Consider the following 22140-nt stretch of genomic DNA (forward strand, 5'->3'; position numbering starts at 1 on the left):
GATCATCTGGGCGCTTACCAAGTTCCGGCCCTATTTGTATGGTCTCCAATTTGATGTCGTCACGGACCACAATGCACTATGCTGGCTGTCGTCATTGAAGGATCTCTCAGGCCGTCTCGCCCGCTGGGCGCTTCGCCTACAGGATTACGATATCCGCGTACTGTACTGGAACGGACACCAGCACGCTGATGCTGACGCCCTCTCACGTTCTCCCTTGCCAGTCGACAATCCCTGCTGCGCAATATCCCAGCTTGACGTTTCTCCCGTTGACATTGGGACCATCGCTTCTGAGCAGCGCAAGGACCCCTGGATTTCCTCCATCATAGACTGCCTTGCTGATCCATCATCGCAGCCAACCACTCGTGCATTGCGCCGTCAAGCTCGCCATTTCACCATTCGAGACGACCTGCTTCACCGACGCAATTACACCTCTGATGGCCGCCAGTGGTTATTAGTTGTACCTCGAAGCCTGCGTTCTGAAATCTGCGCATCGTTCCACTCTGATCCACAGTGTGCTCACTCAGGACTTTTCAAAACCTAACAGCGCCTCCGACGACGCTACTACTGGCGGGGAATCTACAACTACATTCAAAAGTTCGTTCGCTCATGCCCCGACTGCCAGCGCTGAAAATCTTCACCCCACCACTCGCCAGCTGGTCTGCAGCCTCTACCCTGCCCTACCCGGCCGTTCGGGCGCGTTGGCATCGCTTTGTATGGGCCACTTCCCCTGACGTCGTCTAGTAACCGCTGGGCCATTGTGACAGTAGATCATCTTACACGATACGCTGAAACCGCCGCTCTCCCAGCAGCTACAGCGCGCGATGTTGCATCATTCCTGCTACGCCGATTCATCCTGCGGCATGGTCCACCTCAAGAACTGCTCAGCGATCGCGGACGCGTCTTCCTGTCGGAAGTAGTTGAAGGGATTCTCAAAGAGTGCCACGTTGTTCATCGTACGACTACGGCGTACCACCCTCAAACAAATGGCCTCACAGAACGCTTCAACTGCACGCTCGGCGACATGCTTTCAATGTACGTTGCCTCCGACCACACGAACTGGGACGCCATTCTGCCATTCGTCACCTACGCGTATAATACCGCTACGCAGAGCACCACTGGATTTTCACCCTATTTCTTGCTGTATGGTCGACACCCTTCGCACACCATTGACACCATTCTGCCGTACCGGCCGGATACATCCGAGTGCGTGCCTATTTCTGCCACGGTCAGACATGCAGAAGAGTGCCGCGACCTCGCACGGGCCTTTACTTCCGCTGATCAAGAGCGCCAGAGGAGCACTCGCGGTGACGCCACTGCCACGGTCACCTTCGATCCGGGAGCGCTCGTGTGGCTCTCAGTTCCCTTAACTGCCCCTGGCCTCTCATCAAAACTGGTCCCTAAGTATGAAGGCCCTTATCGTGTTCTCGAACGCGCATCTCCTGTGAACTATGTCATCGAACCAGTTGAGCCATCTTCAGACATGCGCCGCCGTGGACGAGACATTGTCCATGTCGACCGTTTAAAGCCTTACTACGGCCCGCTCATTGTGACGAGCTGTTAGGTCGCCGGACGGCTCCCTTCTCGCTCCCGGGGGGGTGATTGTAGCGAAGAGAGACGCTAGTGGGTTCAGCGCAACTGGCTCTAAACGGTAGTGGGTCGAGCGCTCCTGCTCAGCAACGGCTCTCGTGCTTGGAAGCTGTGACTGCCCTGCCTGTCGGCGTTGCGCTGCTCCGAGCTCTGCCTAATAAACACCGTTAGATGCTAAATAAATGGTAGCCAAAAAAAAAAAAAAATCTTGAAATTGTGAATAGAAGAAAAAAAAAAGCTGCTGAAGGACTTGTATGCTGTAGACACACATAACGGGGCCTGTTGCAAGGTAAACATTGCAGGTTGTACCGCAAACAATAAAGCTGTTACATCAGTATACTGGCAGGAACACTAAATGACAGATTACAGTAGATCCTTGTTGATACAATTCCATTTCAGACAATTTCCCTTTGCCAACGTTCGCCACCAAGAACATAAAAAATGACTAAATACAGTTAAGCTTCATTTTTACTGCTTAATACTGACATATGTACTTATTTATCCTTTCCTCGGGACCGCATTTCAACCGATAACAACTTAAAGTGATCGCTCAGCAAAAGACACGCCTGCATGAGTAGAACTTGCTCAAATGTTATCGTTAATTCTATCTGTTGTGTATGTCCTCGCCGAACCTTGTGTAACCACATTGTATGCACGGCACGAATTGTGTAGTACTTTCTGGAAGGCATGCGAGCGGGCACCAGTGATTACTCTGGAACCTTTGACGAGTCATATACAGTTAAACCTTGATATAACAAACTTCGATATAATGAAATTCTTAATACAATGAAGTATTTTACTTTTCATAGCCTCTTCATAGAACACCATGCATTTAGAAGCTCAATATAACGAAGTGTGTTTGTACATATGTGATTTCAACATAACGAAATTTCACTGCCGCCGCAAAGGAATGCCGGGGCAATAAATGGAAACTTCCGCGGACGCAGATGGTCATATGATTGAATTACAAGTGGCTGCTTTAAAACGCACCTCTTGAATAGCACGCCCCTCGAAAATAGCGACAGCCGAAGTGGAGCCACATCATGTTCCATATAAAGTCCAAGTGCGATAAGATCCTAACCTGCCCCGCACACTGTGTGCTTTAGGTGCGAGTGAAAGTGTTTGAGAGCGAGGCAAGAAGGATGGTGACTTCATGAGTGGCGCCTTCCCGCATGAGCAAAGGGAAGGAGGGGGAAGGGGAGCGAGCTCGCGGTACAGCGATCAAGCGCGAGCGAGGAGGAGGGGGCAGGGGAAGGGGCGGAATGGTGGGTAAGTGGGCGTGCGTCTCGATTTCTGGCACGCGTCTCGGCCGTGCCTGCGCATGGCTGTAAGCACGGCTGAGCGCATAAGCAGCCGCTGCCGCCTGTGCAAAACATGGGCGTGCCGAGAAGGCATGGCACCATGTAAGCTGTCTACCCGCGTGTTTAGTATGGGAGGTTGCGTAATCTGTAGTTTTGGTTACCCATTGGAGTGAGAGGCAGACAAAGCATTCACTCCTCGCTGCCGGCATTTTCCTGATAGCGTCGTCCCAGTGCGGCGATGCTATCAGCCACGAGGGCGGAGTGCACGCGAAAGTGTGGCTGGCTTCGCTTAACTCTTACCACCGATGTGAAGATATCGTTGACGTACGTGGGATGAAACCGTATCATTTGTCGCCAGCGCCCAAATTTTTCAAAATGAATTGTTTTCTCATCCAAATTTGCTTTTTTCAATTGCCCAATAATTCGGAAAACTCTGTGGCCCCTTTCCGTGTAAGAAAAATCGATCGGCAACTGTACTTATTTGTATAAAAAGTCGAATTTCAATACAACGAAATTTTGATATAACGAAGCAAATTGTCGGTTTTACCGACTTCATTATATCGAGGTTTAGCTGTATAAAAGTCGACACACCTGACCCGCAGATCAGATTTTCAACGATTGCTGACTGTGATTGACTGTTTCTTGTTTATTCTGGGCACAGGTTCACCCAATAAAGAGTTACCTATGGGATTTTCATTTTTCACAACTGTATTATTCACCATTGCTACAATGTGCCATCTGGTGGAGGTGCTTTGTGTTCATGTAGCAGACACCCCCCCATTGCCACGATCCAAGCCTGAACCGTGGAGACAACACCAATGCTGCCACGGATCAATGAGCTACTCACAGGCTGCAAGGATTGCTACCGGAGTATGGATGTCTTCCCGAGACAACCATTGAAATCAAGGCCAAGTCAACAACCATAATGGCAGCCCCAGCGCCCCGCCCTCATCGTGCCGCAGCAGCCGAGGGAGTCACTGACCTTCCACAGATCATCATTTGAAGACCCAGAAAACTGGCTGGAAACATACGAAAGAGTTGCTACATTCAACAATTGGTTCTCTGACGACAAGCTGCGACATGTATACTTGCACTACCAGGACATGGTCTGATAATTCTGAGTCCACCCTGACAACGTGGGACCTGCTTCACAGCACATTCTTGAACACCTTTACTGTGCATCATGTGCAAGGAGAGGGTGAAAGCGATACTGGAAACCTGTACGCAGCTCCCAAATGAGAACATTGTGATCTACACAGAAGATGACCTGCCTGTTCCGCCACGCCGACCCGGACGTGTCTGAGGTCAAGAAAGTTCGCCTCCTCATGCGTGGTGTGAAGCAAGAGCTTTTCGTTGGATTGATTCGCAATCTACCCAAGACCGTCGCAGAATTTTTAACAGAAGCCACGGGTATCGTGAAAACGCTGGAAATGCTTACTCAGCAACATAACCGCCAGGTACTTTCACCAAAAAGCAAAATCCAAGCACTAGGCTCCGAGGAGCTCCGAGAGACCATGAGAGCCATTGTATGCGAAGAACTGCACAGGATGTTCCCTTTGATGCAGCTTCAAGTAGCCTCAATTGCTGACATCATCTGAAAGGAGATCCAACAGTTCCATGGAGTCCCTAAATCACCGCAGCCTCAGCTGGAAGTGATGACCTACACCGCTGTAGCCTGCCGTCACATTCCGCCTCCATGCCCACGCCAGGGCCGGGTAATGCTGCAATTCTATCGTCCACTGCCGCCGCCGCCATCATGCACTTGACGCCCCATGCAGCATTCCAAGGAAGACTGATGTTTGGCACGCCCCCGACCACTGTTTGCTCTGCTATCACTGTGGAGAAGTGGGTCGCGTATATTGGCGTTGCCCATACCGCTAGATGGGACTACGAAGGTTCGCCATCAATGCACCGCGCCCACAGCAAGGTGGATAGCCTTGTGATGTCGCCGACTACATCGCCGCAACACAGTGGAGTCCCCGGCGTCCTTCCTATTCGGCGTCACCAAGATGCTACCTGTCTCCGCAGCGCCGACCATATACTGGCCCAATCCGGGACCAGTCTGTAAGCCCAAACCCGGAAAACTAAATGTAGCAACTGATGAAGGTTCGGTTACTGTTCGTCGAAATGCCAAAGATCCTCTGCCTCCGCTGCCGAAGCTTTAACATTCTACTTGACGACATAGCAATGACACGTTGCTATCAAGACGAAGCATTGAAGCCAAGACTATGCCGCCTACAGAAGGCCTGACAACGAGACGTAACAACGGGACAATGCGGCACAGCTGTGATCTGATACCACGACCTAACTGTAACTCAAGACGAAGAACCACCAACCTTGATGTGCTTCTCAGTGGCTACGTGGTCCTCACTCCTCTCGACACAGGAGCCAACTACTCTGTAATGAGTGAATCCTTCGCTGCCAAGTTAAAGAAAGTTAAGACTGCATAGGAAGGCCCCCAAATCCGGACAGCTAGAGGACACCTGATAATGCCGGCACAGCAAGTAACGTTACAGTGCATAACCAGACTTACCCTGCGACGGTAGTTATCTTGTCACAATGCTCATGGGACGTAATTCTCAGTATGAACTTCCTAAGCAAACATGGCGCAGTCATCGACTTAAGATCCAAGTCGATAACCCTGTTCAGGAACCAAGTGATATCACTTGCACGTGCTCGAAGGTCAAGTCACTAGTCCATCTCGCACAAGCATGATGATTTGTCGGAACAGAAGACACAGGAAACATAGAAGGCACCGTTGAGAGTGACCAACAACAGCTGCTCGACTGTGAAGTCAGCGTCGCAAGGGGAATCGCACAATTGCGTAGAGGAAAAACACAAATGATGGTGACAAACTTCAGTCATAAATTTAAACACCTGAATAAGGGCATGAAGATTGCATTCATGGAAGAGGTTACAGCAGTCAGTGATACGTTGGTCCTCTCAGATTCAGCCGAACCAACAATGATGGTCCATGTTATTGAGCCAGCCGTCAATGTTGATCCGAGTCTCCAAGGCACAAGCAAGCACAGCTCAAAGGTCTCCTCGAGCAATACAAGGACTACTTCTGGTTGTCATCAAGAATTCAATAAACACCAGTTGGTAGGCATTGCATAATAACCGAAGAATGTGCTCAACCACTCTGCCAGAGCCCTTACCGAGTTTCGACACGAAAATGTGACGCTATAAGACAAGTCGACGAAATGCTGCGTGACGACATCATCCTGCCATTCAAAAGCCTGTGGGTGTCTCTTGTAGTCTTGGTGAAGAAAAATGATGGAACACTGCATGTCTGCATCGATTATTGTTGCCTGAACAAAATCACAAAGAAGGACATATGCCCACTCCCACGGATAGACGACACGTTGGACCGGATCTGCAATGCAAAGTAATTTTCGTCGATGGACCTCATGGCGGGCTACTGGCAAATCGGAGTCAACAAGAGGGATAGAGAGAAGACTGCCTTTATCACACCAGATGGCTTCTATGAATTCAAGGTCATGCCTTCTGGTCTTCGCTCGGCACCTGAAACTTTCCAGCATGTAATGGGCTGACTTGAAATGACAGGCCTGTTTAGTCTACCTTGAGGACGTCGTCATCTTTGCCTCAAACTTCTATCATCACCTTAAGGACTTTGCAATATTACTAAAGGGCATCAAGTCATCTGGGCTGACCCTGAAGCCAGAGAAATGCCACTTCGCATACGAAAGGCTTCTGTTCCTAGGCCACGTCATCAACATGTCAGGAGTCCTTCCTGATCAGCAGAAAACTGCTGCCTTCGGAAACTCTCCGCAGCCCTTCGACAAGAAGTCAGAGCGCAGATTTCCTGGTCTGTGTACCCACTATAGGCGTTTTTCACCAACAGTACTCGCCCACTTCGACGAAGACGCTGATACCGAAATCTATACCTAGCGCAAGCAGCTTAGACCTCGGTGCTGTCCTAGTCCAGAGGAAACATGGACTTGAAAGGATCATATCTTGCGCTAGCCGGTTGCTGTAGAAAGCAGAAGCCAGTTTAATGACGGAAAAAAAGTGCCGTGCCATAATTTGGGTTACCAAGAAATTTTGCCCTTGCCTATATGGCAGGCCATTCAAAGTCGTACGACCATCATGCTGTGTTAGCTAGCCAATTTAAAGGACCCTTCAGGATGCCTAACACGGTGGTGTCTCCGACTGCAAGAATTCAACATCACCGTGATATACAAGTCCGGAAGAAAACATTCTGATGTCAACTGCCTCTCCCACGCTCCTATTGACCCGCCACCAGGAGATGACCAGAACAATGACTCTTTCCTTGACTTTCTGAGCAGCAGTGAGCTGATCTGGAGCTAAGAAGCCTTGTCAACTTCTTGGAAGGGGAGACCGACTTTGTCTCAAGGTTATTTAGGCACGGATTGTCCTCATTTTCATTGCAAAATGGCATCCTCATAAAGAAAAGCTTCTCGCTAGTCTAACTAGCAAAGGTTTGCCCAATTCCCTTCTGGTGGTGCCTTCAGCACTGTGGCCAGAGGTTCTCCATGCCCTTCATGATGATCCAATGGCGGGACATCTCAGCTTTTCCCGCACACTCGCGAGGATTCAGGAGAAGTATTACTGGCCACGCCTGAATGCCGACGTAACCTATTACTTCAAGACGTGCTGAGACTGCCAGTCATGCAAGGCTCTATCGACAAGGCCAGCGAGATTGCTATAGCCAATCGAGCCTCCTAGCTGACTGTTTCAGCAGATCGGTATGGATTTGCTGGGGCTTTTTCCAATGTCAACATAGGGAAACAAGTAAATCTTCGTGGCCACTGACTACCTTATTCGCTACGTGGAAATGTAAAGCCCTGCCCAAAGATAGTGTGGATGAAGTAGTGAAACTCTTCATCGAGAACATCCTGCTGCGACAAGGTGCGCCAGAAGTCCTCCTCATGACCGACAGAGGAATGGCTTTTACAGCTGAGCTTACTCGAGCCATCCTGTAGTATAGCCATACAAGTCACCAGAGGACAACTGCCTACAACCTGTAGATGAATGGTCCAACGGAACGCCTGAACAAAACCCACACCGACATGTTAGTGATTTACATTGACGTCGAATAAAAGATGTGGAATGCTGTCCTTCGGCACGTAACTTTCGCTTACAACATGGCAGTGCAAGAAACAACGCAGATCGCGCCACTCAAGCTGGTTTAGGAAAGAAACCCAGTGATGACTTTCGATGCCATGCTACCGCACGTCACCAATCAAGAGAATCTCAATGTTGCCACCTATCTGCAGTGCCCCGAAGAAGCACAACTTGCCCGCTTGCACATCAAGAGTCAGCAAAGGACGGACAGCCAACACTACAGTGTTCGACGATGCTACATGGAATACCAGCCCGGTGGCCCTGTTTGGGTTTGGACCCTGATACGCCTACGAGGACTTAGTGAGAAACTTTTGCGACGCTATTTTGGACCCTACAAGATCATCCAATGTCTTGGCGTTCTGGACTATGAGGTCATGCTAGACGGCATTACGCAAACACAGCAGCAGCACTCGCGAGCTGAAGTAGTTCGTGCTGTGCGCCTTTTAAGCCCTTCTACCATCAATAACGAACTCTCAGACTTTGCTTTTTGTTTGTTATTTTTCTTTACTACATGCGCTTCAGATTTTTGCTTTCGTGTTCGTAGTACCAGGACGATGCTTTTTAAGAGCGTGGCATTGACACATGTACTTATTTGTGCCTTTCTCGGGGACTGCATTTCACCCATTAACAACTTAAGTTATCGCTCAGCTCAAGACCTGCCTGCAATGATTGGAGTTTACTCAAATGTTAGTGTTGATTCTATCTGTTGTGCGTGTTCTCGCTGAACCTTGTGTAATCAGATTGTATGCGCAACATAAGTTGTGTAGTACTGTCTGGAAGGCACGCAGGCGCCAGTGATTACTCTGGAACCTTCGATGAGTCATGTATAAAAGCCAAAGTGCTTGACCCACAGATCAGGTTTTCAACGACCGCTGACTGTGCTTTCCACTATTGTTGTGCTTGAGTGTTGCTTGTTTCTTCTGGAAACAGGTTTGTCCAATAAAGAGTTACTTTCGTGATTCACAGTTTTTGCTACTGTGTTGGTCACCGTCACTACAACGTGACAATACGTTCCCAGAAAATGGCATTTTTCGGCACCAATGTTCAGTACATTGCTGAACTGCGATTGTACCATACGTTTTCTCGCTGCTAGAGCCTATGTGAACAAGAAAAGGTCTGAGGCACATGCACTCGAGAGCACGATTATTCTGTAGGTGCCTGCCACAGCAGCTTCCTCGTAGTACTCGAGTTGCCCACCCATGTTACTTGAAAATGCCATGATGCGCTCAGTTTCCTCTTCCAGTACAAGCAAATCTCCTTGTGGGTTGTCACATGTCACATTCACAGCTATCGCTACCAACCCTATTGTGATAAGCATCTTCACCTATAAGTTTCACAGCGCGTGTGGCATAGTGCTGTTGAAAGAGCAATGCACACTTTTAATAGGCGATAACTGAAATGCCTGTTGTGGGTGGCACAAACTGAGCATCGAGTTTCATTCTGGCAGCACCATATTGACGCGAAGTAACCTGCCCACTATTAGTCCCGATAACCAGAAGTCGGCCGCCCACTACAGGCACCGATCGCCGGAGAGAAGATGACGAAGGGCGCAGTTGTGCCCCGAGGTATTTTGGGTGTTGGCCCAAAGAAAAAGAAAGCTGTTCTGTTCCGGTGAATTCGTCTTGGTTATTTTCGTGACAATATTCTGGCATCGCCCACCAGCTCGATTTCGTTTCCATTTCTCATCACTGGCTTAAAACACTATGCAATGGGAAAATGGCAAAGTGCGTCTTGGGCCACTCGAGCCTCACTAGTTTGATGTGTGTTGGCGTATTGTGCCACAACGATTCCCGCTGAGTGGTGGCGAGAAAACTTCTAGCCAAAATTCACCACACAAAGAAGCTGCAGAACTAGGCCAAATTCGAGTAACACAAACGTAAGCTTGGTGAGCCCGCAAAAACAACAATGGGCATCTTGAACCACTTTGTCTCTAGCAGCCCGGCACGTGTCAGCATCTCGTGCTTCAAGAAATAGTACAATGCTTTGCATTACATAGATGTGAACTACAATTGAGTCTGCCAAATTTTTAGTGACATGTGAGTATGTGTTCTCTGTTAGTACGTTTTTCCCAAAGCATGAACAAGGTTCTACTGTGCAAGCAAAAATCACAGGTTGTCTTGTAAGTTTCCGCCGAGAAACCGAAAACAAAGCTTGCATTAACCATTTTGTTTCTGCATTGCCTCGAAAACATTTATAGTTTTCTAACTTCTGATGATTTGTGATACTTTGTTTAGCAGAAAGAGAACAGTAACCAGTCTTAAATTTGGTATTGCAAAATATTTGTTCAATTTTAAATATTTGAAAATACTGAATAGTGCCTTTTCAAATGTGAATACGAATAGCTTGTGGGTAATATTTGATTCATATTTAAAACTTGGATCACTCACCCACCCCTACTTCTTTGATCTTTAATTAAATGTCTCCACTTCTCCTTCTTCACTTCTGTATAGCTCAACGCTCCTCACTTCATGCACACTCTGGTTTTATTTAGTTCACTTAACTTCTCGTCCATGCTTGGCTGCTCCTGTTGCCAACTTCTTCACCTCTTGCCTCTTGTTCTGCTTGTCTATTTGGCCACCAACCTAGTACCCAGTGCCTCATGCCAGTCGCACATACCCAGCCACCCAAGTTGTCCATTCAGACACATACCCATTACCACATGCCCAGCTGTGCATGCCCAGTGGCCCAAGTGGCACATACACAGTGACCCAAGTTGTATAATTTGCAAGACAGCATCAGGCCAACACCCGAAAAATGGGGGAAGGGGACAAAGAAAGCTTTGCTTTAATATGGCCACTGATGGGCACACCTTTGACTTATTATCACCATCTTTATTGCAATAAGTATCTTCACCTATCTTCTTAGCAGTGCTTGTGGAGCACCATTTGAAGTGTACTGCATTCTTTTAATAGGAGATACCGTATTTACTTGCATAATGATCGCACCCCTTAATTCTGTCATCAAAATTTGATTTTTTTCTTTCCCACGTAATGATCGCACCCCAAACTTGCCGCAGCGATATGTCGTCTGCCAAGTCTAGCTAATTATGATCGCGCTTACCATCTGTCAAATGCTACGCGAACGACTCTTCAAGACATACCAACCGGTCTGCACGCACCAAACAGATTCTTAAGCAGATGCCCCATTTCATTCCTTTCATCACTTTCCGCCCTTCCATGAAAAAAAAAAAAAAAAAAAAGAAAATGCTACAACCGAACTTGCCTTGGCTTTATTATCTGTAGGCTTTATGATGGTTTTAGTCAACAACAACAAAAAAGGTGCCGTTTGATTGCTCTTGTCTGCACTTTGTGGGCACAGAACAAATCGCGAGCGGCAACAATAATAGCTGCGTTTGCACTGATACGTTAGAAATGTACCCTATTCATACGTCGACGCTTCTAACACAGCTCACCCTTGATGGAAACGTGGCGTATTAGGATAGTAAGGAAGACAAATGCTGCAGTTATTGCAGCATGCCCGCCATCTGTTTCTATGTCACTGGCAGCTAAGTGTGCCCATCTCTGTTTCTGCCCCTCAAAGGGGACATGGCTACGTTATTGCCACAAACTTGCCGATATTAATGATATTATTCATTACTGATACGGAAGAAACTGTTTCAGTGCGCGAAATGTGCTCACAAGAAAAAAAAATCGCGTTCAGTTGGCTCGGCCAGCCGCCATTTTTTTGGTGTCCTGCACTGTTACAGCGACAGCCGGCTGTTTGTTGACCTGTTCTGATCTCACTGCAAATGCCGCATGAAAAAAAATTTTTTTTCTTTTCGCAGAAAATTTAACTCGCGTCATGATCGCACCCCTGAATTCGCGTGAATTTTTTTGACAAAAAAGTGCGATCATTATGCGAGTAAATACGGCAACTCAAATCTGTAATCATTCCCTGCCGCCTCTTTTAGTGGGACTGGCTGATGTACAGGTGGTTTGCAGAATCGAAAGTCCACACATTGAATCAATGACATATGTGCTGTACCTGTGCATGGCTAGCAGCATGATAATGAAGACAGCTCACTGCACAGATGCTCCCATGAAATGTGGATTCAGTCTGCCGGCAAACGCACACATGTTCTTCCGGCATAATGACAGCATGTGCTTAGTAGGAGATGCACTCCACAGAAATTAGTACACAGGATTATCGGCACCATGTCACAGCGAGTACCATGTTTTAATGAAGTTGAACATTGTACAAGAATAAAAATTTAGTTTCGCATGGCATTCCTTTCTTTGTCGGCAAAGGCACATTTATGCATGAGGTATGCAAATTTGTATTGCCAGTTACTGCGTAAATTAGTTTACAGCGTAGTTGTGCCGCATTCCTGCCAGGTATGTGGTATTATTGACGTTCCACTGTACTGACAGAATGGGTGTTCGCTTTCAGAAGCGACGAACATGTGCGTATGTACACTTGTGCTCACTTCATACCATGCCATGTGAATGCAATACTGAATTTTTTCAATCTGTTGGAGACAATGCACAAAATTGAAACAAATACAGCAAAATATTTTTCATTAGAATCACACGGTTATGCCTAAATAGTTTGAAATATGCGACATTCAATCTAATGAAACTGAAGAGAATTCGAGTCAGCAAGCCAGAGGCATTAAGAGAACGAACATGAGATGAAAGAAAAAAACTGTTATTTACTAAAAAAATGTGCAAAAGTGTAGGTCACGCCTCTCATGAAAATTGCGGAACCGTCCTTTCGAGGCAGCGAAAATAGCTATATCAAACTGAAGGATGAAATCTGCTGCCTTTTGATGGTATCGCTGAGGAATATATTGAGCTCTTTTATTCCCATGACTAACACTTTTTGCAAGGCCTGATACTTAACATTTCAGTGTCTATTCTGGTCTTTGGTGATTTCAGCGAATCTCCTCATGGGTTGTCGCACACCGCATTCACAGCTATCGCCGCCAACCCTGTTGCGATAAGGATCTTCACGTATTTCTTTCACAGTGTGTAGAATGTAGTGCTGTTGAAATCATACTGCATGCGTTTAATAGGCGGTAACCCAAATGCGCTGCCATTCTCTGCTGCAGGTGGCGTGAAGTGAGTGACATGTTTTGCTCTGACGGCATTGTAGGCGTCATATTCTGGCGTCATATTCCGGCATCACTCACCTAGGCAAAAGCATGGCTTTCAAGATTGGCTTTCATTACTCTGAGGGAGCCGTCACAGGAGGGAGCTTGATTTCATTTCGGTTTCTCATTGCCATCTTACAGCAATACGCAATAGGAAAATGACAAAGTGCATCTCTGGTTGCTTGGGCCCCTGCAGCTTGAGGCGTGTTGGCATCTGGTGCTGCAACAATTCATGCTGAGTGGGCACGTCAAAACTTGCTGCCGAGATTTCCCGCTCGGAAAAGCTGGTGACCCAGTCCGAAAACGAGGTGCACAAATGTAAGCTTGCCAAAGCCTAAAAACGACAACATGCGTCTCGGATTGCTAGGGCCCAACAATCTTGGCATGTGTCGGCGTCATGTGCTGCTACAATTTGCACAGCACTTTGTGTTACGTAGATGTCAGCTACATTTGAGCCTGTCATATTTTTTTGTGACTTTGGATTCTACATTTTCTCAGTTAGTACATTTTCTCTTGTGTTTTTTTTCCACAATGTATGAATGAGGTTCTACTGTACTATCGACACCCCATTAACTATAGCTGTAGCTTATTTTGTCACTCTTGCGTCATCAGTCCATTTCTGCATGTTCAAAGAGGGGTAAGCACCTGCTTTCACTACAATGTAAGGATAGAAGACTGCCCTCTCCCCCTTTCTAGATTGTAAGTTGGACTCATGCAGCCACATATTCAACAATCTGGTAGCCGGTCATATCTTTTTCATGCAACTAGACAAATGTATGTCACAAGCATCACACTTGCAGTTGTCAACAAAGGAGCTCTTCTGCTTGTTGCTGCACACATGCTTTTCTCTTTTGATTGGACACATCGAGAAGACACCTTATAGTAGTATAAAAATGTGGTATGACAGTGCGGCATTACAGAAATCACTGTCATGTTGCCCGTTTGTCATTTTCCAGGGAAACTGTACGACTGTAATGGCAGTAAATTATGCGGTGCTAGATTGGAGTGATATTCTTGGTTTTACGATGATCTTCAGTACATAATAGTGTTTATTTATTTGTTTATTTATTAGACACATACAGGACGTCAGAAATTTTTGTAATTTTCACAACTTCCTCTGAATGAAAATTCCTAAAATTTGCACCTGCTTAGTAATGGCATTCCTCATGGCATCAGCAAGTTTTGTGTAAATATATTAACAAGTATTCCAATTCTGAGCTTTCATATCTGTCTTTGTACTTTGGTCAAGGAACATTTAAAAATTAACTGATGCAATTAAAGTGTTGAGACTTTTGTCAAATATTGTATACAATGAGTGCTTTTGACTAAACTAAAACAATAACATTCATGCTGCAATTGCTTAAAAAATAAAATTTTCAGCACTGACACCGCAATATGAGGGCAATTTCCCAATAGGAACTTTTTATTTAAAAAAAATCTATTTGAGATAACATTATCATTTTAGTTCCGTACATGCATTAGACACATTGCAACAATTGAGCAAAATCAAAATTAATACGGTGTTTACTACGGCGTTCATTTTACTTCTGTAGAAATTGTGACATGGTACTAGTTATTCATGGTTTTAAAAATTCGCATCATCAGTTTCACTTGCCTTGCAAATTCTTACAAAGCTCTTAAGTCCTTTGTAAGTTTAAACACACAATCATCAAACAAGAAACAGAAATTGTTTGAAATGTCAAGCATGCTGTCCATGCACAAAACAGCTTCTGTTATTTAAGGACAGCTTCCCCACTTCTCGGTTTTGATGAGCCCCACTAGCCTTCACCAAGTGTAGGGACTATTCATGCTGTGTGTTAGGGACTGCTCCTGTCAGGGCAAAGCATGTAATCTCAGGGGAGGTGCCATGGGCCTGAAAATTGTACAGTGGAATGTCTTGTGCAGCACTGCTGAAGATTGCTGTAGTGCATATGTGATGTGGTGGCTTCAGTATATCCAAAGTGCAGTATAAATTTATTGTTGAGAAAGTGTGTAAATGAGAAACGAGAAACTGTGTAAGTGAAGGGGGAAAAGGAGTTTCGGCTGAATTTGTTTTGGCTGCTAAGGAACCTTTGTGGTGTGCCTTTCTTCCTCATTTTTCGCTTACCTGTCAGTCAGGTGAACTTGTGAGAGCAGGGACTGGCTGGTTGAATTGGAGGAGGTCATGTTATGTACTAGTTCAGTCTATCGTTGCGTCTGTTATAACCGCTTAGATAAAGCCACATATTTTATAACTATGCCCAATAGCCCACTTCCTAATACTGCTTTCAAAACTCCTAGGTTCTGCGGAACCTAATTTGACTGGGGAGCCCTGGTAGGTTAATACTCCACAAAAAAGAAGCAGGTACACAACTTTCTGCCCTAGAGATAAAATTCTGGAAGTTTTGAAAATTATCTGTACATCTGTATATTCTGAAAAGAACCTGTAGATACCCATGAAAATCTTCAGATTTTGTAACACTGAATTTTTCATGTGTGTCATAGTAAGCCACCTGCATAATCACAAACTAGGGTAAAGCAGAAAACTCTCATGTGGCTTTTTTTTTTCTGGTAGAAAGTAAAGTATTGGAGTCACTAGTCACGTGTTGTGAGCCACAGTTTCAAAATTCTTAATTTTTCAAATAAATATATCAAGTATCGAAAAACTCATAACCCTACCTGGGAATGCAAGAAACAGATTTCATTATTGATGCCAACTGTGGTCACAGTGCAGTAATTTTCTTTTATACACTTATTTGTGCACTTCATAGTGTATTAAATAATCTTTTTAATCAAGAGCAAGTGGGACAAGATGTTTCAGTAAAAAAGGGATAGATTGTCCAGAATAAACATAATAAATAAATGGGCTGATGTTGGCCAGAATGAGAAATGTTAAACTGTGTTATCGAGGGTTCGGCGGAAGCCCGTCTAGTCGGGATGAAGCATTGAAGAAATAAAACGGACACCGACCAACAGAAGTGCTAAAAATGAACAAATCTAAAAGACGTTTCGGCTTCGCTACGGAAGCCTTGTTCACAATGGGATGACGGAAGGTTCATGGAAGCTTATGTATGCTACAGAACGTGACGTAAGCAGCGCGTGTATGACGGGGGGAGGGTTTCCTCATTTCGATTGAGCGTGTGACGTGTTTTCTGTATCTCCAGTGATTTCAGATACAGCCGCGATTTTAGGTTTCTTTCTTGGCCGATAATTCTCTAGCGATCCCAGTCGATCTTGTGGCCCGTTGCATCCGTGTGCTCGGCAAGGGCATTCGACACTGTACGTTTCTTTTCGACATCTTTCTGATGCTGCCTCAGTCTCTGTTTGAAATTGCCCGATTCACCGATGTATGTGTAGTCGCAATCTGCGCAGGGTATCTTATAGACCACGCCGGGAAACGATTCTCTCGGAAGCCTGTCCTTGCCGCCGACGAGCGCTTGCCTCAGCTTACACACGAGCACGTGCGCCACCTCAACGTCATAACGGCGTAGAACGTGAGACAAGGTTTCGCTTATCCCTGGAACGTAAGGTATGGCTCTTGGAACGTTCCCGACCTCAAGAGGCTCCTCTGTTTTTGCCTTGGAAACACGTACTTCTGCTTCGACAAGGTCTTCTACAGGCAAGTCCACGGTACGGCAATGGGTGCATCCGTCTCTGTTACTGCTGCCAATCTTACGATGGAATGTTTGGAAAGGCGTGCTCTCGCGTCCCTCAATCCTAGGCCAAAAGTTTTCCTGCGCTATGTGGACGACTGTTTCTGTCTGATTCGGCGCAGCGCTTTGGATTCATTCACTGCGCACCTAAACAGTCAGGAAAAGGCCATCCAATTCACAGTCGAGACGGAGGTCGACAGCAGACTACCTTTTTTAGATGTACTTGTCACCAGACGTGATGGACGGCTCTCGTTCAGCGTATACCGTAAGGACACACACACTGGCCGCTACCTGAAATTTCATTCCGTTCATCCAGACGCTCACAAAAGGTTGGTTGCTGCCTCACTGCTCAACCGTACGAACCGCATTTGCACCACAGCAGAAAGTTGTTCCACTGACTTGGACCACGTGCGAGGTGATCTCTCGGCAAGCGGCTATCCCACATCCTTTTTGAGTGCTGTGGAACGCCGTCTGTCCAATCCAGCTCGTCCGGCCAATCTCCGACCAAGAAAGCGTGCTGCCATACCTTACGTTCCAGGGATAAGCGAAACCTTGTCTCGCGTTCTACGCAGTTATGACGTTGAGGTGGCGCACGTGCCCGTGTGTAAGCTGAGGCAAGCGCTCGTCGGCGGCAAGGACAGGCTTCCGAGAGAATTGTTTCCCGGCGTGGTCTATAAGATATACCCCCGCAGATTGCGACTACGCATACATCGGTGAATCGGGCAATTTCAAACAGAGACTGAGGCAGCATCAGAAAGATGTCGAAAAGAAACGTACAGTGTCGAATGCCCTTGCCGAGCACTTGGATGCAACGGGCCACAAGATCGACTGGGATCGCTCGAGAATTATCGGCCAAGAAAGAAACCTAAAATCGCGGCTGTATCTGGAATCACTGGAGATACAGAAAACACGTCACACGCTCAATCGAAATGAGGGAACCCTCCCCCCGTCATACACGCGCTGCTTACGTCACGTTCTGTAGCATACATAAGCTTCCATGAACCTTCCGTCATCCCATTGTGAACAAGGCTTCCGTAGCGAAGCCGAAACGTCTTTTAGATTTATTCATATTTAGCACTTCTGTTAGTCGGTGTCCTTCGTTTTATTTCTTCTTTAAACTGTGTTGAATTGTACTGGTTGGTACATTACAGAACTTGAAGGTAAAACCACAATGATGTGAGAGGAGGCAAACTTAGTGCCGTGTTTGTCTCTTCTCGGCGTCGTCCTCTTTTTACCGCTGTTGCCTTCAAGAGACATGTGAGCTGCTTGCTGTTGATTGTTCCATGCGTCATTCGTATTTGGTCTTAAAGTGTATACATTAAATTACTATTTTTCATATTTTAGCAAATGGCTTAGGTTTTGATAAATCTTGTGTGATAAACATCTCACACTTTCGCAGTTTGCAGGGCTGGTTGTCTCAGTTTTTTATTCCTCTACTAGCATGGCTATTTGCAACAAGTCTACAAATTATTCTGAAATTTTAGCATAAAATAAAATGGTGAGGAATTCAGTTTGTGAACAGCAATTTTAGTTTGGGCAGGATATAAAGTGTGGAATCAAGTGAACTGTCTGATGTGTGGGTAGGCATCTACAGATGTGTAAGTATTGTAGAAATTCTGACAAAGTAGGTAATATACTGGAAAGCTGCACTGTCTGCTATGTGGTGTGGCTGCAGAATTGTGATTTATGTCACGTCTCATGCAGATGGTAGACTGCCGCAACCACAAAGCCCACTGTTTGACCCATTAAAAATCTCAAATTATACTTTAAAAATGCCAGCTGTGGTAGCAGCATTTGATGAGCACATTGGACAAGAATGGTATAAGACATGGCCAGCTTTTGACTGGCTTCTCAGCAAGTTGTGAGTATGTTTTTTCTTTGTATGTGTCTGTATTTATTGCCCCAGAGGTAGTTTGCTTTAGCAAATAAAATAAACAGGTAGTTGTCCCGCAAAGTTTTAGTCTGATGCAGGAGGAGTGCATGCAAGTACATGAACATTTCTTGTAATAAAAATTTATTATAAATACAAGGCCAAGGGGTTATAGAAACATGGAAACTTGATCAGCAGTGGCTGAACAAGAGAAACTTTAGCCTGGAGCCAACGTTTTTACAAGGGAGCTTCTCTTCATCAGGGACTAAGAGAAGTCTCCTTGTTGAAACATTGGCTCCAGGCTTTCCTTGTTCCCTCACATTAATATTTAGCACCGCACACACAAAAAAATATGTCACACTACATGGATTTGTTATGGCAACTGCTGACTGACCCATATTAATACAGTAGAGATAAGGTTGAAAAATGAAAGTGCTTGCAATCATCAAATGGTTAACCCTGAAGATTTAGCTTTGCTAGGTATCCGTTGACACATGGTTGTGGTTGTGTCATTACAGAACAGCAAGAAACATTACTATTATATCAGCAAAATTGGAAACATTAAAAACAACACAAAAGAAAACACCTTCTACTGGCAGAAAAGATATCTGCCAAGGAAACTTTCTGTTGTCTGATTTGTGAGGTTTTGGCAAATGATAGAGTCATCATCAAAACATTTTCTCAAATCATGGGTAACACCGAAACTATGTTTCAGTGTTTTGTGGCTCTGAATCTTAATATCCTCCAAGATAATTTTCCATTTTAATGTGAAAGCATTATATGCCCCATTACACGAAAATCCACCTGGCTGACGGCACAAAAGAGTAAAAACACATAAAAAAATGCTTGAATTGATGTCACTTTTCTCGGGGAGGTTCCTGTAAACAAAGTAGATTAATGGCTTTGAAAGTAAAATTTGGTACATTATGGTCTGGGTGGGAATAGAACCTCAGCCTCCGGGGTGCGAGATGAGCACGCTTCCCCGACGCCACAGTGGCTCCACAGTTCTGGTTTGCTAAAGGTGGTGCCTAGTACGCGCGTCATTGCACACGTCACGTCGCAGCTATGAATGTACAAAATAAAAAGCATTAATGTCCAGTTGAACGAGTTATGAACTTCTTGGGGCAAGCGAGCGCGTTGAGACCCTTGGCATGTTCTGATTTGGCCTTGCTGAGGCGCAGTTAGAATGCAGGCGAGAGCTTGTATGGTCAAGGAACGCGCAGGAAAAAAAAAACATTTCATCAAAGCGGCTATAATGCTTTCACAATCCCACATGTGAGCAGTCTTAAGCGTGTCTGCTGAATTTCTCCAGGATCAAAACACTAAAAGCATCATGGGAAGTGCATGCAATTGTAGTCCAGGAATGAAATCAAAAACTATTTTTGTACTTCAGCCTCTTCAGTCCCAGAACATATCAAATAGCCCCTTGTATCAGTGTAAAAGAAGAGCTTATAATTTGCAGCATAATTGTTCATTCATTCTAGTCAGTTACCACTTTTATTACTACTTATATGCACTGAGGTTTTGACATGCTGAAAGTGTGTTCATCTTAAGTTCATTGAGTCTTAATGTCCCTTCCACCTTCTTGCTTTATGGCAGTAGTTAAAATTTGTGTTTTGTATAACACTTCATATTGTATTAATAGTGGCAATCGACATGATTTCTGCTTCACATATAGCTTTCTAGCAAGTTTTGCACCTCAGAATGTTGTTACCGTAAGATTTTTTGTGATACTGTTCAGGAAGACAGCAGTGATTGTTACTCACTTATCGTCCACATGTCAAATAGTGCACATTTCAACAGGTGTAGAATGCAGAAATGCTTGTGTACTTAAATTTAGGTCTACCCAGGTGCTCAAAATCGAAGAACTCCATATAGTCTATATTTTCCAAGGGCCTTCCTCCGCTAAGGCATCTCTCATTGCACCTGTGTTACTTTAAGGACCTCAAACTGACCAACCAGCTGACCCAAATCTAACTAAACAAATAAATCAGATTGTTCTACTCAGTATTTACTTTACTGTTGACGTGGCCTATTCTTTATCTGTTGGCTTGACCATAGCCTGTAATAAACATGCAAAGGGGCATGTTAGACATTTTATGTATCTACTTTTAGCTCTTTTGTGATTGCCGGTGTATTGAATTAGTAGCAGGTAGGATGTGTGACCGAAATTCGTTTTGGTGTGGTTTGTGGTTTGGTTGTGGTTCAAACATTTTGGTTCAGGTTCAGCTCTAGAGAGAATATTATAACAGTTTGAACCAGTTTAAGCCAGTTCAATACAGTTCATAATGGCTCAATGAAAATAAAAAATTAAAATGGTATCATAAAAAGGCGAAATATGTTTTCATCTGCAAAACATGTATCGCTTCATTTTTCACCACTTCCTACGTTACAGCTATGTCACTTCCTAATATTAATGAACTAGGGCAGAATTCATTAAGGTTTTCTTTTGTAAGTCCTTGCCATTGACTTGTTGCCTTCACTAATATGTTGAAAATCACGATTGAGTGTAATATTGTAATATGAATTGTGGGGATGCGCGACTCTCACGCGTCCCCTGATATGTTGGTTTTCCCGCACGGCTCGCGTGGCCTGGCACCCACGGCGGTCGGAGTGGTTGAGGCGCAGTATGAGAGATGGCGCGAGTGTTGCGCTGCTAACGCCGCCGACAGGCGGGGTTTCTGGGGCGCCGAAAGACAAGGCGCTTTTTCTTTTGGTCGGGACAGCAAGCAGTGCGGACGTGCCGTGCCGCGCGTGCGCCGATCCATGCTTCTGCGAGACCGTCTCGCGTGGCCGCCTTCGAGCGCGCCACCGTTCGCGTGACCGTACGTGTGAACGACTAGGCGTTGGGATCCAGCATGGGGCGAACACATTCGCTCGCTATCCGGTCGCGGTGAATCGGATTCTAGATTTGTCGCGCGCCCATCGGCATGTTTTGTGGATAGCAACTTGGCTAGCTGGCATTGATCTATCAAAGGTGCAATAAATGCCCTGGTGATTGTTTGCACTACTGTGTTGTCGTTCCTTTGTCCCAAGAGCACGGTGTGAGAACCCCACAGAATATATCTAGCATAAAAACATATTTGTGTATATGGGCCCAAATATTTTGCAAGTGGCAGTTCGTTTCGAGGAAGCCTCCCTCCAATAGTCTACTGCCGCTCAGTGATACAGCTAACCAGCATAGAAAACTTGTGATATCACAATTACCAACAATAAGGCAGATATTTCTTTTTTCCTTTGTTTTACTAATTCTTGAACCAGTGAACAAACATCGAGTTCACACTAAATGGGAGCAAGCCACCAATAACTGAAAAATGCCTGTAAAAGGAGTACTGACATGGCATTTTTGTCTTATCATTCTTTGCAGTAAATGAAGGTCCAGGACCTCTAAACTTCAGAACAAATACATGTACCAGCAAGCCTCTGAGTGCCCTAAATAATTTAATATAATAGCTTTTCTACAGCCAGTGTCGGTTTCCTTTCTACTGTGTTGTGACGTCATGATGCAGAGGCTGGTCACGTGGGAGTGGGCCATTGTGACATTTTGAC

General features: G+C 45.4%; 1 protein-coding gene across 3 annotated transcripts in view; it reads left to right on the top strand.

Moving 5' to 3' along the window:
- The window catches only part of LOC126547836 (RAB11-binding protein RELCH homolog), a 223897-nt gene that overhangs the window by 112194 nt on the left and 89563 nt on the right, over positions 1-22140 (top strand). For all 3 annotated transcript variants that reach the window (XR_008609355.1, XM_050195847.2, XM_055063701.1), the window contains one exon: positions 18426-18582. Coding sequence is in view for 2 of the 3 variants with exons in the window: in XM_050195847.2 (XP_050051804.1) it covers positions 18426-18582 (157 nt within the window). In the remaining variant the exon portion in view is untranslated. The remainder of the gene's footprint in view (positions 1-18425; positions 18583-22140) is intronic.

The sequence above is a fragment of the Dermacentor andersoni genome, chromosome 1 (genome assembly GCF_023375885.2).
Source record: "Dermacentor andersoni chromosome 1, qqDerAnde1_hic_scaffold, whole genome shotgun sequence".
Classification (NCBI taxonomy): Eukaryota; Metazoa; Arthropoda; class Arachnida; order Ixodida; family Ixodidae; genus Dermacentor; species Dermacentor andersoni.